Source organism: Triturus cristatus, chromosome 5_2 (genome assembly GCF_964204655.1).
Source record: "Triturus cristatus chromosome 5_2, aTriCri1.1, whole genome shotgun sequence".
Classification (NCBI taxonomy): Eukaryota; Metazoa; Chordata; class Amphibia; order Caudata; family Salamandridae; genus Triturus; species Triturus cristatus.
In genome coordinates, this window is record NC_140588.1 from 1,111,259,330 (window position 1) to 1,111,277,704 (window position 18,375).

Here is an 18,375-nt window from a genome sequence, read left to right on the forward strand (position 1 = left end):
AAGACTCTCGGACAGAATCTATTCTATACTGACTGTGTGTGCGTGTACAAGCGTCTAAGTGTCTATATGAGATGCGAGGGGCAGAAAACTTTCCATGGCAACAGGGCTATGAATTACTTGCAGGAGGACGGAAAGGCCGAGTCCTTTGCTTGTGAGCTTAGAGGAAATGTTTACCTAAATCACTGGACAGGAATGCATCGGCTGAAGAGCAAAGTAGATAATTCGAAGGTGAAATACAGCTTCTTGGCAGGCAGGCAAAACTGGCCGAGGCAGGCACCGTTAGCTGCACAGGGAGTAGGACAAAGTTCATGGATACAGATGCGAGCTCAAGCTGAAGCTGTCAGAGGCAGAGAGCAGGGAAAGGCTTGAGGACAGAATCGGGCCTACTCGCCTGAACTGTAAAAATGGAGTAACTGAGCCATATAAAGTCGGTGGCCTTTCATACTTAGGAATCGAATATCCAGCCCATTGATGGCGGATCTGACAGAGAACATGTTGACGGTGGACGCACATATGTTTGCGTTTTGGAAACTGGAACTGGAGGGGACATACATGTACTTGTGACATGCACATAGAACCGTTGGGGTCCAAGATAGGGGACATAACTGATCAGGAAAATCCACATTTCCAAATGACCCCAAGGACCCCAAGGAACTGAAACAGATCAAAAATATATCAGGTACTCAAACCAAAGGCAGTGTGGTATGCAGCACAAACAATAACAATAACAAAAATGTAGAAAAAAACAAGCTTAGGGAGCATTGATATCTGTCCTCCTGGATCAGAAGTCCAAGGCAAGCCACTACTACCTAAAGCTCTGGATCCTTTTTAAGTCCATCAAGCTCAACATCTCCAGCAAGCAGAGGCTCTTTTTCATAGGGTGGCAGAAACAAGTTGGGACTACCTCTCCATCCAACAAACACATTTGGAATCACCGCAAATGCTTATGAAAGAAACAGAAGGAGACGTCTTCTATCACCACCAATAGGACCATCAGGACCAAACTCCAAGTCAGTTTGCAATGGCCTATTTTCCATACTTAATGACAGACCCATACTTATTGTAACAAGGGGGCTCGGCTGAAAATTACGACCAACTTGCCTTACAAATAGAACTTGATATTCCCAAAACCCCCAATATACGGAAGATTAACGACTCATTCCATATCTAACCAAGCAGGTGCCCTTCACAAGAAACCATCAAGCCCAGTCCTGCAAGGGCAGGGGCAACAGCAGTTAACGCTCTATTACGAAATGAGCCACTATGTGAGCATAATGATCAAAGGGAGCATTCGGAATCAATTCAATCAAATCCAATACAAATGGAAGCAACGTTGAATCCCCCAATGGCTTCTTTTAGGCCCCAACTACTAAACACTATGGAAATGATTGGAAATGCAATGACATATTATTCAGATAAACTCAACACTCAAGTCGAACTTTTAAACATCCTAGCCATCCACGTACAGGGGATAGAAGCTAATTTGCAAGAACTGAATGACATGAGAAAGAAGGTTCAGCTTGACATGGATACCACATTTCATACTTGCCACTGCCCCCAAATAATTGATAAACTGGCATCGGTACCAACAATGATGTCACAGATGCTAAGGGCTGTCACAGAACCTCCCACAGAGCCCAACAAAGATCCTAAGCTGGAAACAGACAACCAAGAAGACCAAGGAATTGGCAGGGCGAGTAACAGCCCAAGAGACAAGGATAGATTGAAATCCCCAGAACCTCTATGTGCTCCTATTACAGATGATCCAAGGAGGCCAGATGATCTGACCGGTCAAGCCCACTTCGGAGCAGAAGAAGTGACGTTAATTAACCATGCATCTCAACAATAGGTACACTCAAGCCCCAAACAATCCATCCTTGCAATCTCCCTCACAAAGAGGCAAAGAAAATGCCTGAGGAAAGCAAGAAAAAGCAAATCAAACAATTGTGGGCCGAACGTAATGCACCCCAAAAAAATAATGTCCAATGCAAAAGATAAGGAATCGATGGAGAGGGACAACACAGGAAATAACACCAGGCCTGTGATCGGGGTATGGGCACCCCAAAAATCTACAAGCAAGGAAAATGTACAGCACATTCTAAGCTCAGGCAGGGCAATAATCCTTCAATCCCCCCATCCTAGACATACAGAAAAACACACTTACTGCCCTGGGTAACACAGCAAGCACAAGTTCCTAACTTCACAAGAGGTAATCACTAGTAGAAAAGTGGACCCAGAGGAGAGAAGCAAGACCACAGGAGGAAAAGAAAGGGATCAGTTAATGGGTGGAAACAAGAGGAAAAAGTGCACTCAATAACCTAATTCAAGCCCCACCGGACAAATACGCAACCTGCGGCTACATCAAGCAAGTGCGCAAAAAAGCAACATACAGACTCTCCAAGGCTAAACATAAGCATAGAGTTAATTCAGCAATACAGTTCGAGGGGGTCACACAACATCTTGAATAGAGGGTCTATATTAAAACTAGTGAAAGCACTACCATCCCTGAGTCATTTAAAATCTTGCGACCTGGACAGAATAGAGTTCAAATCAAATCCCAACCAAACAGGCCACGATTCCACAATAGTAACTTGGAACGACCATAACATCACAGATCAGATATTGCAGCACTTGGAAGAGTTCTCTAATTGGGGCATAGAGCTAAAAAGGTGGAGCCTCCCCCCCCCGGGTATCCCAGCCTGTTACAACAGCAAATTCAAAAACAGGGCATCCTAAAAGGAGCTAAAGGACCGGACCTGACCAGCTCTAAGGTAGAAGAAGGTCATTTACGCAGACAAATTACAATAACTATAGCTCAACAAAAAGCAGTGAATCTTGAGGGGCACCTCCAAGTGACATCGGAATCAGAGCATTGGGGAGCAACATGAACTAGACTAAGCTCATCTCCAGAGAAAGCGTGGGGTTGCAGGATCTGCTCCTGGAATGTAAATGGTTTAAGCATAAAGCTAGAAGAAGCCAACTTCGTAGAATTCATCAATCAGCATGACATACTCCTTTTCCAAGAAGCTTGGCAGATAAACAACTTTCCATTAATTGGTTATAAAGAATGCTTCATTCCAGAAAAAAAGGAGGCACAGCACGTAAGGGCAAAGGTGGCTTATCAACCTTCATTTCTACCGACTTCCTTTGGAGAGATCAAATCATCGACCTTGATTCACCATGGATGCAATCGAAGCTACATATAACTCCATAGCTCCTCCGAGCGCAGTTACCACAGTCGACGCTCCAAACAATATCAAAATGCAAGAAAGTAGAGATCTAACCAAGAATGAGCCAAGGGAAGAATTAGGCCAGATAACGGAAAAACAGGTTTTGAACAAAATCAAACTCCTGCGATCTGCTGGAGCCCCAGGCCCCAATGGCCTACCAAACGCCCCGTTCAGGAGTATTTCCAACGTTTTGGTCCAGCCACTTATCTCCCCTGTTTTCACACAGCTTAAAGACTGGTATTATACGGTAGTCTTGGAGAGACAGCATTCTTCAGCCCATACACAAATCAGTGACACGTTCAGGCCCTAACAACTATTGACTGATAGCCCTCATAGATGTAGAGACATAGATCTATGCATCAAATTTATTGGCAGACCTGGAGTCCTGGTCCTGCAGCATAAATCTGATCCCAAAAACACAGACCAGGTTCCGGGGCGGCATGGGCACCCTAACAAAGTGCCACGATCTAAGCTATGGGCCAAAATGAAAGCTTGGGGAGCCCCTTCTAAATTATTGGGAGCTATCTTCAACTTATACGCGCAAACTTGGGTCCAAATAAAAAAAGGGGACGGCCGGAGATTACCAAAGACATTTCTGACAACCAACAGCTAAAGCAGGTATGTGTTCTGGCACTTAGCTTATTTAACAACTACACCGCCGACCTAGAGAGCAACCTCCGTCTTATTCAGGGCGACCCACCTAAATTGGGAAAGACAACAATAGTGAGCCTTCAATACGCGGACGATATTGTGCTGTTCTCCCAAACTCCACTGGGATTGCAGCGACTTATCGCACAACTAGCGCTATATATTTCCAAAGAACAACTGATAATTAATCTACAAAAATCTAATGTCTCATGCTTCTCTAGCACCCATAAAAAACGCCCTAATTTCGTCTGGAGGATAAATTCCAGCATCCTCTTGCAGGTGGATATATATAAATATTTGGGGGTCCTTCTAGACTGTCAATTAAGCTACAAACAACATCAAGAGCATGGTCAAACTAAAATAAAACCACTATTATTTGCCTTTAAAACTCTGCAGAAAAACCTAATCAACAGCACAACAAACCATCTACTAAAGTTTGTAGCAGCCAAATCTTTGCCATCTATTATGTACATCTGTGAATTGTTAAACACTAAGGACTCCTCAACCCTAAATTTAGCCCAGTCGAGACTATTCAAGAAACTGTTCATTATCCCACGTCATATCTCTCAGGCACAGATATGTCTGGAATACGGATTAAAAAATCAGATACCAGCCAGACAAGGAGCCATGGTCAAGTACTACTGGAGAATGAGGGCAGCCGAAGACAACATGCAGGCCCACCACTGCTGGGAGGAGGTTGAAAAACAATCAAGGCAGCACCTGTCCATAGTTCTAATTTTAAAACAAGCTCTTTTAACATTGAACCTTGAGGAAGCTGGCACATGCTAATGCCATACTCCGCATTCCAAAAAATGACCAATAAAGAGATCAAACAAACATCATTGCAAACAGATAAAGCTCTATTGGCCGGCAAAAGACATGCATGGATGGAGATGCCAACCTAGAAACAGATGAAACCGCAACCATATCTACAAGAAGGCTTCTGAGATCACTACAAGCGGAAACTAACTTTCCTAAGACTGGGGTCCTTCACGACAAAAGATCTCACTCCAAAATGGCCACGGATCTGGTCAACTTCAGATTGCCACCTCTGTGGTAAGGGAGCAGAGTCTCTTTCACACATACTATGCATCTGCCCGGCTTTACACAATGAAAGGAAGATCCTCTTATGACCAGCCTTAAGGGAAACCTAAATTGGAACTCATAAAATACTTGAGTGGCTCCTCTGTCCAACTGTCTTGTAAGACTATTACATTCTTGAATTGGGCAGTGCAAAAAATCAAAAACAAGGATTCAGGATCAAAAGAACTTGGAAAGAAGAATAAATGACTGGTATTTGATCATGAAGATGGGCAGAGTCCTTTCCAGAACTTCTATATTGCACTTTCCTTCACTCCCCTCCCACTCTTAAGCACAAGCACTTTACTTGAAGTTGGAAGCATAGATATGTCCATTCTTGAAACTAGCAGCTTGGAAACAAGGACTCTATGATCAAAGAACTTGGAAAGAGTGACAGAAGACCGGCACTCCATCAAGTAGTCGGGCTGAGTTCCTTCTAGAATTTTATCTTGCACTTTCTCTCTTTCCTTTTTCCCTGTTAGCACAAGCACTTTACTCGAAATAAGAGGAACAATCATGTCTACAACTAATTATATAAATCTTGTGGTCGAAATACATCATAACATATTCTTGGCCTTGGGAATGAATTAGACTATGTGTGGGGCATAAATACAAAATTGTTTTATTAAAGTTTTTGATCCAGTACACTAATGTTACATTGTACATCTTATGGTGGTATGTTCCATCCTTTTATGAATTTAGGAAATCAAATAAAAGTATATTATCCCTTTACGACACCTTATCGGTGTTTTGGGTTAGGCCCTCAAATATCAGTAGGAGTAAGTCATTTTGTTGTTCCCTACCCATATTCACTTTATTAATGTGGTAATAGGCAGGGAAATGTATTTTTTTTTCTGCAATGTTTTTTAAAACGTTTTAGGAGAACAGCTCAAGTACGTATGTGGTACTGTGTTTTTTAAACTAACTTTTTTAATAGTTGTAAGTAGTGGAGAAATGTCTTGGTATTTCTGCAGAACTCTGTCCAATATATTTTTGAAAGGATTGAATATTTAGTAAATTGTAGTACACTTTATTAGTATATTACATTGTTTTTTATTTGTTCTACATGTTAAATTTTTTGGTACTTCATATGTAGTTCTCTGTGAATTGTTCAGAAATATACAGAAGATATATAGAAACTTTATATAATTTTTCTTACCTATTACCACTTTAATAAAAGTATAGGTAGGGAGAAAATATAAAACCTAATACTTACCCATATCTAAGCCCCTAATTCAGAACACAGCCCAAAAATTACTATTGCCACAGTTATCTCTAAGTTAAAATGACTTATGAGCAATTTTCACTCTAATTTTTTCCTCTGTGTGAGGCAGTGTGAGGTCTCTGTGCGCTCCACCCACAGCACTTTATTCCAAGAACTTGAACGCGTGTGTGGGTGAAGTGACAGGGGTTCTGCCTCGGGGTTCCTGCTTGATTGTGCAGATAACTGACCTAGGTACTGGAACGGAAGAGGCCTGTTTAATTGGGCAGGCAGGGCCGTACTGGGAACCCAAAGTATCACTGGCAATTTTGCTGCACTAGCTCCCACCCCCCGGAGGGGGAGTGTCAAGCAGGACTGCTTAAAATTGGTCCCCACACTGGTGCTTTTGTTACTGAGAGCCGATATTGCAGCATTGCTGCAAAGCCCCCCAGTAACAAAACTGTCCCCCACTGCTCCAAAACTGACCCCCACCCTTTCAGCCTCCCAGGCAAATGCCTGATGCCTGCTAAGGCCAGTCCAGCCAGGGGGTTAGCCTTCATATTGGTGACTGGCGTACAATGGTTGTGTCATGTTTGAAATGAGAAAGTGCAGTGCAGAGCATCTTCAACCACAACAAATCTACACTAACATATATTAGGAAACCCGGCAACCGGCCTCATTCCACAGCACCAGCGAACCTCTGCTCTCGAAACTAACTACACAGCGGCGGCTCAGGGACATCTTAAGGATTTTAAGGGCTCTCAGCCAAACACATTTTGGGAGCCTGTGTGCGGATAAGCTTTGAATTTATGATCCAGTTTCAGCTTTCTTGTGTCCTTTTGGCCAGATCACAAACAGTGCACAGACACACTGGTTCAAATTCCAAATGTGTTTTTAGTTAATATTCAGGAATAGTGATGTATTTTTCCAATACTGTAACACAGTAGAAACTCACTAATATAACTTCAAATAATCACTGCGACATCCTCCCATTTCTCATATCTGAGATCCTGTTTGGATCTAAAAGAAATATTTTTTATGGATGTTGAATGAAACAAAAACACATTTGTCATAAAATGTCTGTAATACACTCTCACACATTACACAGATTAAAAATAAATGTAAGGAAAATGCTATTCTTAATAATCTGTTTAAGAATTATTCAAGGTCATCAGGGCAAGGCAGGGGTTACTCCACTCTTTAAAACTGATAATCATGAGTTCACTTATCAGCTCTGGAGATGGTTTCCTGTATACGCAGGGGGAATGTACATAGAAGTCCACCATGTGTGTTTTCAGAGTCACTATTATATGTTAGTGATTCTGAAAGCACATGTGGTGTTTTAGGCTTGCTCAGGACTTTAAGTGGGATGAAAAAACTGGGGGTTCTCTCAAAGGGGCGTGCCTAATGTAATTAAGGGCATGGCTTAAAAACACGTAAGCTAAAAATCTGTGATTAGCATAGTGTGCCGCCCTACTTGAATGTTGCTGTTTCTTTCATTGCATTCAGATATATGCCACAACAAGTAACATTATACCTACAACAAGACAGGACTATTGGCTTTGTCAAAGGTTGTTAGTTGCATAAGATAAATAAGCAAAACTATGGCTGTGTTGAATATAATATTGAAATGCCTCAGTTCTGAAATGATCAGACTGTGAAAAAACTATAAAAAGGCCTCTGAAGTTACACCAAAGGCTTTGAGCAGTTCCACTGCTGCAGAATTGAGAATTCTTTTGACCCTGAGGGTGAGAGCAGAAATGAAGAGCCTGATAGGGACCTGTCTCAGCACCAGCTTTTAAAAACTCAGCATCGGCAGGACCCAGCTCACTTAAGGCCCTGGGCTTGCTGCATGCTTTTTGTTAATAGAGCGTGGCTGCGGCAGATTGTGTGCATTTTGAAAGTATACATATTAATTGCAGAAGCAGGACGTGTGCTTTCAGAATCACTAACATATATTCATAATTGTAAAAGCACACGGAATATGTTTAGGCTCGCTGCATTCCTTTTGTTATTGGAGGACATCAGATTGCTTGTCTTTTTGAAAGTTTTCATGTTAATTGCAGAGCCTGACATACTAATGCACAGGTTTGCATTTAACATTAAAACTTTCAAAAAGGCACACAATCTGCAGCGCTCTATTAACAAAAGGCGTGCAGCAAGCCTGAAATATCACGTGGGCTTTATTAATCACTAATCTATATTTGTGATTGTGAAAGCTTTTAGGCTTGCTTCAAGCCCATTCTTAATAGAGAGCGGCTGGGCGGAGATGGCTGCTTGCAGCGCCCGTAGTGGTTCTACAGGGATCTGTGATTAACATGAATACTTGTCTCTCAGGGATGTGCTGTGTGTGTGTGCTTTAAAGAAGACAAGGCACGCTCAAGGGTGACATGGGTATGCGCATGTGCGCATACCATACAGGGATCAGTGGGCCTGGCCTACAAGTGCTATCCTCAAACTCCTGGACCTGTGGCTGGATTCAGAGTGTACTACTCCCTGCTTGTTGGAAATTGGATTTGTGGTTGAGTGGGGTGAAACCCTACTCAAACAGCAACCACATTCTGTCAGGATGAACAACAAGCAAATCGCAAATTAACCTGTGCTTAACTCTCTGGTATCATGGCAAAAAGCAGTAAACGGTAAAAATGATTTGACACCAACATGACAAATATCTAATCGGTAGTACCAGAGATATGCAAGTTTAAAGATTTAAGTAAAAACAGAGCCTATAAGTACTAAGCACCAAATATAGATTTCTAGGCACGTCAGACTGGGAAAAAGTCACAGGTTCAGGCCAACCGCGATGCAGCGCTGGTCAGATACAGGGACCCAGTTAGACCCGCTAAACAAGAGTACCTTAAAGCGTGGTTGTAAAGCGTTGCGAGATCCCACGCCAAGGATCAGTCGTGTAGTGGAGGAGATGTGAGGTTCTGATGTGGAGATGCGTCACTCAGCAGCGGTTCCTGCAAGCTGCAATGCTGCACAGCAAGGTCCTGCATCGTCATTGAGGATGCAGCCAACGAGGGGCTTGTGATGGGAAGTCCCGCATCGGAGATGTGTAACATATCGGCTGGTTTCAAGGACATTGCAGGGATTGTGATGAGGAGTCCTGCATTGTTGTCGAGGACACCATCGACAAGGGGCTTGCAGTGAGAAGCCTGTGTTGATGGTACATCGCACAGTGGTGGTTCCGATGAGGTCGCTGGCTGGGATGTGAAGTCCTTCGTAGATGTGTCACGTAGCAGTTCTGATGCAGACTTTTGTGAGGTGATTGCATTATATTTCACAAAGTCACTGTTGGAATGGGTGTTAATTACCTTAACAACACTTGCATTTGAATTTCCTACCTCCTTTAACAACTGAGCAACACTGCGTTTTTTAGAACAAGAGTCCCATTCTGTAGCTTGCACTCAAGATGGCAAAGTAATGGCCAGTCTCCGAAATACCTCTAGGTTGTCTCTTATGCAGCACAGCAGGATGTGCTTGGAATGTCTGATGATAGGCATGACACAGGCACGGTAATAGGAACCAGACCAGCTTTGAGCAGCCACACATAAGCCCCATGAGCAGAAATAATAGGCTCTGGACTGACTAGCAGAGATATTGAGACTGAACGTGGTGCTTTTGGACTTACTACTTTTCTTCTCTTGAAGGAGCGAGGCTGTGGGATGATTGTGGGCCATTCTGAAAATATTTACGTTAATTGCAGCGCATGACGGTGCTGCAATTAACAAACATTTTCACACAGCCACCAGCCACACTTCATTAAGAAGGAAATACAGCTAGTGCAGGAGCCCCTGCAACCAGGAAATTACAATGTTTTGCCCCTTTGCATTGTAAAAGCTGCGGCGTGAATGTTCTCTCGGGATGTGCTGTGGGAGTGCGCTCCACACACAAGACTGCGTGCTTGGGGCAAACAGACGCACGCACGCGCAACTTACTGGAAACACTGATTATGAGTTTTAAAATACTTACCCTAGTTACCTCCTCTACCAAAAAGGTTAATCTGAAACACATAATATAAAAGCTTGTTAAATTTCATCCAAATCCGTTTAGCCATTTTTAACTGGTATCTACAATACACATTTCTATGTAAAATGCAAAAGAGTAAAAACTCGCTTTGGGTCACTCCTTGTTATTTGCACCCCGTTGACCAATCACCACATAACCTTGTATCCTCTCTCGACATAGTAAAAGCAACGGGCATGCAAAGTTTTGAAGTAATTCATCAAATTGGAACAAAGCTATTAACGAACACATATCAGAGGCATTACCGCCTCTGGAAATCCTAACTACAGATAATACATACAAATATGTGGTAAATGTTATGACTTCATTGTGATAATTCTCTATAAGGGAATTTTGTCACTCCAACTTCCAGACTGTAAGTAGGCAGGTAGAGTCCAGTTACTTCAAGAGAGAAGAGTTTGGAAAATATATTGATCACTGAAAAATGGTATATTGATTACTGTGATCAAGAGGGGGAAGTGGCAGTTCTTAAGGTTGTGATTGGGAATCTCTTGAAGCTGTGCAACAAGTTGAAATGAAGGTGAGAATCCTCTGAGCATAACACTCAGATGTATGGTCCAGGTGTCTAAATACAATCTAAAAGAAATGGTGCAGGAGGGCAGTAATGCAGTTATAAACTGATATATTGATCACAGGAAGCCTGGAAAATAATGTATTAGTAATCACAAACATCATTCAGAATGCTTGTTGTGTATATGCACAAATGTATGTGGTTCATGTGTATGTGTTTATGTCTGTCTCCATGGAGCATTTGCTATCAAGACTGGACCTGTCACAATTTCATGGTCATACAAACCCCATATGGGTGAGAGCCACGTGCACTATAGGGACAGAACCACCTACAGCATTATATGTTTGAAATTATTTGAAAGGGTGTTTTTTCAGAATCTTTAATCTTGAAACATTTACTTTATTCCCCAGCTTTAATCAATAATAAAATCAAACTAAAATGTTTGTATTTTATTTTCAGAGACGAGGGGGCTGAGAACCAAAATCTGTTAAGACAAAAAATCAAGACCGTTCTTAAATATGACGCCGGCAAAAGTAACCCCTTATCTCCCACCATCCTGCCTCAAGCTGACTGTCTGATTTTGACTCATTGTTTGGAGGCCCACACGAAAGATGAAGAAGGGTTCTGCATTGCTTTAAGAAATGTCTCATCGCTGTTAAAAAATGGAGGGCATTTAATCCTGATATCGTGCCTTGAGGCCACTTATTACATGAATGGGAGCTTTAAGTTTCCCCATCTATGTATGGATGAGAGTTTTATAAGGAAAGCGCTTGGGGATTCTCACTATGTCATTGAGGAGCTGCAGGTGTTTCCTAGGACGGTTAATCAATTGTATGACGTGATAGATTACAGTGCTCTAATACTTGTTCATGCTCGAAAAGAAATACCGGTTTTATGTACTTATGAATCCTAATTTATATACATAATATTGAAAGGATTAGCTTGTACCTGTCCTGCATCAAATGTCTTCTTTCACCGCCTTTGTTGACCCTATTGCTGCTGAAGCCAGTGGTGCTCTGCTCTCTGCCTCTCCTCACTGCTTGACAACTTGTCATTGCTTTTGCTGGGACCGCCTTCCCTTGGCTCTGCCAGGTTCTGTCTCAGTCAATGTCCCCTTGTCCTTTACTGCTAGGTGAAATGGAGTCAATAACGTCATGTAGTAGTAATGATTGATCTTGCATTTGAATTGCAGCTAAAAAGGTTAATTCAATCTTACAATAAAATGATGGACCATTCTCTCAAACAATTGAAATGTTGAGCATTTTGTTCTGCAATGTTTTAAGTCTGTTTGTGTGTCCATTACTGCCCATGCATAGATGGTTCAGCTATCCAGTGGATACTTTCCATTGGAGAACAGGATATAGCCCTCTTTCTACTATTTATGAATTCCAAAAGTGCATTTTATATTTAAATACAGCTATGAAAAGCAAATGAAATGTGAAATAGTAGTAATTCCAAAGATGTACTCATTTTAGGGTTACATCATTTTTTAATAAACAAAACAAGGACAGTCCACCCCACTTTATTCTTTCAAGCACCCTTCCCTTCCTCTGAACGCCAAACCTTTTACCCACTGCCCCCCAAGCCACCTATACCTTTTTACTGCCTGAAGTCAACCTATGAACCACATCTGTTCAGTAATGTATTGACATCTCACAATTGTCAAAGAATTTGCAATCTTCGGGCCTGACTTCTATCTTGGCAGTATGTCCATCCATCCTTCATGATGGAGGTTTCAATCTGCTCATCCTGTTTGTGGAGGTTTTCCTGCCTAATTTATATATGCAGAGGAAAGACTCCATCAGCCTTATCATCTGACCAGCAGGTCTCCTCTGTCCCCAGCACACATCTGTCTGTCCTTCAGATCTGCAGCCTTGCAAGAGTGAAGCAGGAGATTGATCATGTTGTGGTCTTGGGTTCTCCTTGCCATATCCATCAGTCTTCAAAATCACCTGAGATGAATGTGCAAAGAGATCACACCTGCAGATCTCTTTGTAAAGCACACCTATTTTCAGGCCATGACATTTTACCTTTCTCTTTTAGAAGATGCAGAAATTAGAGTGTATTTCTTACCTTATCCTTCTTCTTTATTGTTTTTTTGTAGTTACCTCAACTAATCTTGATATTTGTAAAATTATATTTTTGCTTGCCTCATGTCTGGGGAAAAGAACCTCATATTTTCGGATACAAAATGAACTGTTATGCTAGAGGAGATAATAAGGATTGAGCTACAGTTGTTGGTGTCCTTGTGCAACTATTACCCAGGCAAATGTGAGAGAGAATTGTCACAAGAGTGAATGCTGTATCTCACAACAGGCACTCGCAGGAGGATGCATTGGAATGATCTGCAAGGGAGCGTGCACTTCCTGGCCTCGAAATCCCACCTAGAGCCCCAGCAGAAGGGGGGTTCTTCTCTCAGCCCCAATAACCTCTTGCCTGGGAGAAGAAGGTGTAGGGAATCTTCCACATTGAAGGTTTTGCAGGAATCCTTGGTGAATTTGAGACTGTATGTCATTGAAGCGCTATGAGCTCATGTGTTTATAGTTCCATATTTAGAAATATGTTCTATGTTTTTATTTTTTAAGATGCATTTTTACTCAAAGAAGGGCATCATTTAATTTTAAGTGAATTTTAATATAGTTATCAATCTTATTTGTTACCGAGTATATCATCTCTTCATTCTCAATAAATAATCTCCACAGCTATTCATACTCATGTATATTTGCTCTAGACTGCTGGCAAGCACCATTTTTTTGTCTTCCCAGCATCTTAATTATTTGTAACTTAACACATGTTGTATGTTTGTGTTTATGAGTCTGTTTAAAAACTAGAGCCTTGTTTATTACTAATTTGTAATGTATTACCAAACACATCTCTTTTATTTCATCAGTGGCTGTTACTTATGTTTCACAACTACCTTAACAGCGTTAGTGGTCATGGACTACATCTCCTGTATGTACCATGATGGTTAAAGTTCATGTGTGCTGTTTTAAAAGAAAATCATGCTAACTGTTCCACTAGTAGCAGCTCCAGACATGTACTACTCTTATCTATATCACCTTAGGCTGTTGTCTTATATTCTCATTTGTATTTATATGTAATCTGCGCTCCATGGTGCTTATAGGTTAATACAATTCTCAGGTTGTCTCTAGCCTTTCAAGTTAATGTTTAATGTCATACAAATATTAAGACAATATGGAGTAATACAATAAGGTAATATTGTAGTGGGCAAGGTCCATGTTAAATCTTAACAGGCTGAAGAGCAGCAAATCGAAGTCACTACTTCTGCGACCTTCTTAGGAGGTCATACAAAACTACCCTGCAATTGAATAATAGCATTAATCCGGCTGACCCGGTTACTAAACAATAACTGTTTTTCCTCCTGAACGTATTGAATTTATGTTTTGGAACAAAATAAATAACACAGAATGGCTAGAATTTGTAGCGGATTTGCATGTTGTTCTACTTGCAAGAGACCCATGGAGATTACACATATAAATGGGTTCAGATAATACCCCATTCCAGCTACCCCTACAAACTGTGTCAGATCAATGTAAAGACCCTGCACCTACGTTTCTAATAGCTTGCAATTCACCAAAATAGACGTACTATCAAATAATCCGCATGTGAAGCCCTGGGACATGGACGGTAAGCAGTGATTAATATTTGCAATGATAGCACCACATGAGAAATAACAGGTATTTTATGCACATTGGATACTGATCAGGAGCGCCTTGATGAGACCAGGAGTAAGAAACTGATAATCTTATGGGCGGGGGGGGGGGGGCGATTTTAATACCATGCAAGATGTCCCCCGAAAAAATATGCAGACTGACAAATCGAGAACATGTCGGCCAATCCCATTTCAATCATAACCAATATAGGGATATGATGGACAATTGAATATTAAGATTTGACCTGGCCTTTTCTGATAAATCTCCCCATATGCTCCATGGAAGTGTACTTTAACAGGAGGACGGTGCATAGCACTATTGATTATGTTTTACTATCCAATAATCATGCTGCTAAGTGATTTAATTTTGGCAGACTCCATTTCACTGAGTGATGGTTTTCCCCAGAGTATCCAACTCTCTCATGGGTTATTTTATAATTGGCAGTGTATTCAAACTATCCTACAGGCCAAAGATAACAAGCTGGCAACTCTAAATGGATATACACTTGTTGGTCACAGGTTGTGCCTGAGAGGTTTTTAAAACAACTAATCAACAGCTCCAGAGAAGCCTTCGTGATCTGTATAGATGACACAACTAACCCAAGTGCTAATAATAAGACTTTTTTAATGAATTCACAAGGGGTAAAGGAGAGCTTTTTTTGTTTCCAGAGAAAACCATAGAAAACCATAGTCAAGCGAGAAAAGTATGGTTTGATTCTGAATGTTCCCCGGCTCATACAAGAATAAAGGAGGCATTCTATAAAACTCCTAGATGCAAATATGAGGTGCAGGCATACACAATAGATTATAGATGGGTGGTGAACCAAAGGAAACCCCTCAATGGGAGAAAGCCTGGTAAGCCTTACATGAGTGAAGCACTAACATCGATAATAAAGCTTTCTGGCGGGTAATTAATTCCACACCATTGATGTTTTGTTAAACAAACTTATAAAGCACATGGCTGCCCCAACAATGGGCGTCCCAGCACTATTGAGAGCAGATCAATGCCCTAAGATTAAATTTGCGATCTTGGAATAAGAGTGCATAAAACATTTTACTTGCATTAACTCCCTTCCTATTGGTACGTCAGAACAATATTAGGAAAATAAACACAATTATGTTAATTTCCCCTGCGAAGTATCCACAATTACCCCCTTTCTTTTGGAGGAATAATAAAGTGATAAATGCAAGTAAGGGCTGAAAAGCTCCTGGCCCCAATGCTATCCCAAAGGATTTCTATAAGGACACTGCTGCCCTATGGATGCTTCTCCTGACCTTGATTCTGAGGGCATGCTGTAATACAGGTTTTTACCCATGTGGGCAAAATCAACTACTGTCCTGATCTATAAGAATGGAGATCATTCTAATCCTGCATTTTATAGACCATTCTTCCTTCTTTATTCTCTAAAAAAAATAGCATATTACAGGACTGGGCGGAATATTGTGATATCCTGTCTGACCTGCAATATGGGTTCTGCCCTTGGATTGGAACAATAGAGCAGGTCTTGAACCTCAGTATGGAAAGTACACTAATACGAAAGAGGGGAACATCTGTTGATTTGTCATTGGCCTTCGATTGTGACATTCAGGATAAGTTGTGGATTATTATGAAAGACTTGGGGGTGGAGGAATCAACTTTCTAAGAGACCTGTATTTGGGATGTAGAGTCAGGGTTAGATGTGGAATCAGGGGAGAATGTACTTAACCTTTCAAGAAGGGTTAGACAGGGCTGTGTCCTAGCACCTATTCTTTTCTCGCCATATATAAATAATGTTGGTGCTGTGCTAGCTACACAATCTCAAGATCTTCCGCAGGTGGGATATCGCCCTGTCTGGCCCTCTTCTATGCCGACGGCACCATTCTCATGGCCCGTACCTCCCTCAGCCTACAGAGATTACTTGCAAATTTTGTTGGGTGTATGATGGACCTTGGTCTGTTAGTCATTCAATCTAAAATATTAATTATGAAATGCGAGAGGAAAACAGCTATTCGTTGAGATATAAAACTCAAGGGCATTTGTATTGGCTTTACAAATAGTTTTTTCATATTTAGGTAGACTTTTTGATAAGGAAGGCTCATGGATTCGTGCTATATCCACTAGAAAACTACATTTAAAAAAAGCATATACAGCTTTACAAAACTTTACCAGACGATTGGGCACAAACCCCATTATGAGATGATAAAGATTTACAAAGCCAAATGTCTGAGTGTGGCACTATACGGGAGGGGAGTATGGCGACACACCAAATGTTTGGCATTGCAAATGGTAGAAACGAGTTCTTGAGCTACCTTCTTGCCATTCCTAAAAGTGCCTCTGTAAATGTTTGCCACACGGAATTGGGGGTTCCGTTCCTAACAGATTTAATAATGTTTCAGCCATATTATTATGGCATAAGATCTGGACTTCACAATACATTTGCTTAAATTGTGCCATCATCGGTGATTGCTTCAAGTTAAGTTTGTCTCCAAATATGTCTTGGTTGACATAGATCCAATTTTGTTTTGTGAGCTACTTCATGCAGATTTCTTTTGATAAGCCAGAGTCTCTGGGATCTATTAGTAGAAAGGATCTGAAATGAAATTCTTCTATTTAGAATTGATCTACTTGCTCAACTTAGTTGGAAAGGAGCCCTAGTATACCGCCCACCAGGACCACTCCATGATTCCATCACCTTACTCATGAACCTAATCTCCCCTTATGTTATCTCTTCCAAAAATATTCTGCTTCTCAAAGATCTAAATGTTCATAGCGAAAACCCCAGTGATCCGTATGCCGTCTACCTTCTGACAGAGCTATCTGCACTTGAGTTGCTCAAAATCAACAATGATCCCTCCCATGTAGCAGGACACACACTAGATATCGTCCTCTCAAACTCACCCAACATTGTTTATGGACAACCTGCCCCCTCACATGGTCAGACCACTCATTCAATATTACAGGGTCTATAGAGCACAATGCTCCCAAAACACATACGGTTAGGAGCTACAGACAATGGCATAGATTGACGCCTACTCTCTTCAATGATATATTTATACCACCACAATACTCTGACTTCAACACGGTAGAAAAACGTCAAACAGCCTTCCAGACAAGCATAAAGACCGCTATAGATACATTGGCACTCCTGAAAACCACCCCAGTGGTTTCCAAACACCCTCAGACCCCTTGGTACACCACTGATCTCCGGAGTGAGAAAAGCCAGTGCAAGAAATTAGAGTGACAATGGCGACGCACACATGATTCCCACGACAGAGAACAATTTAAATCCGCTCAGACCAAATACCATAACAGCCTGAAAATCGGTCTAAAAACGTACATTACCAATCTATTAGACCAAGCAGACAACACTCCCAAAGCTTTATTCCAGGTCCTCAAAATATTCACTAATCCCAAAGCGTGCAACACAGAATAGGCGCCATCTCAGATTTTATGTGACAATATTGCAGGATATTTTACAACAAAAATAGATAACATCTATAAGAAGATAGCTGCTAACAATGGCCCCCGTTCAAATCGCTTATCAGAACCCCCCTTTATATCGTCAAACACAAGTAACACATACAAATTGGAGAAATTTCCTATACTTTCCCATAGGGAAACTGAATCCTTATTAAAAACGTCCAAATCTGGCTCCCCATCTTACCTGATTCCAGCCAAGTTCTCCGAATTTGTTCGCCAATCAGCTCACTGCCCCCATGTGCTCCATCAGAAATAGCTCTCTAAAAGAAGGCAGGCTTCCCATAGAATGGAAAGCAGCTCAGATCCTGCACATCAGGAAAAACGCCAAGCTACCCCCTGATATTATAACCAAGTACCACCCTATTTCACTGCTCCCCTTGCAAAGCAAACTACTAGAGAAGCACATTAACACCCACATGTCGAGATTCATAGAATCCTCCAACAGCCTCGACCACTTACAATCAGGATCCCGACCTAGACACAGTACGGAATAGGCCCTGGTAACATTCACAGACAACATCGGAATGCTCGCAGATAATGGTT

At 41.5% G+C, this 18,375-nt stretch overlaps 1 protein-coding gene across 1 annotated transcript in view; it reads left to right on the forward strand.

The window, feature by feature from the left end:
- LOC146829805 (nicotinamide N-methyltransferase-like) overlaps positions 1–13,403 on the forward strand; it is a 75,306-nt gene extending 61,903 nt beyond the window's left edge. Inside the window, exon 3 of the mRNA XM_085608508.1 lies at positions 11,159–13,403. Coding sequence (XP_085464634.1) covers positions 11,159–11,612 — 454 coding nt within the window. The 3' untranslated portion in view covers positions 11,613–13,403. The remainder of the gene's footprint in view (positions 1–11,158) is intronic.
- Positions 13,404–18,375: the final 4,972 nt, after the last annotated feature.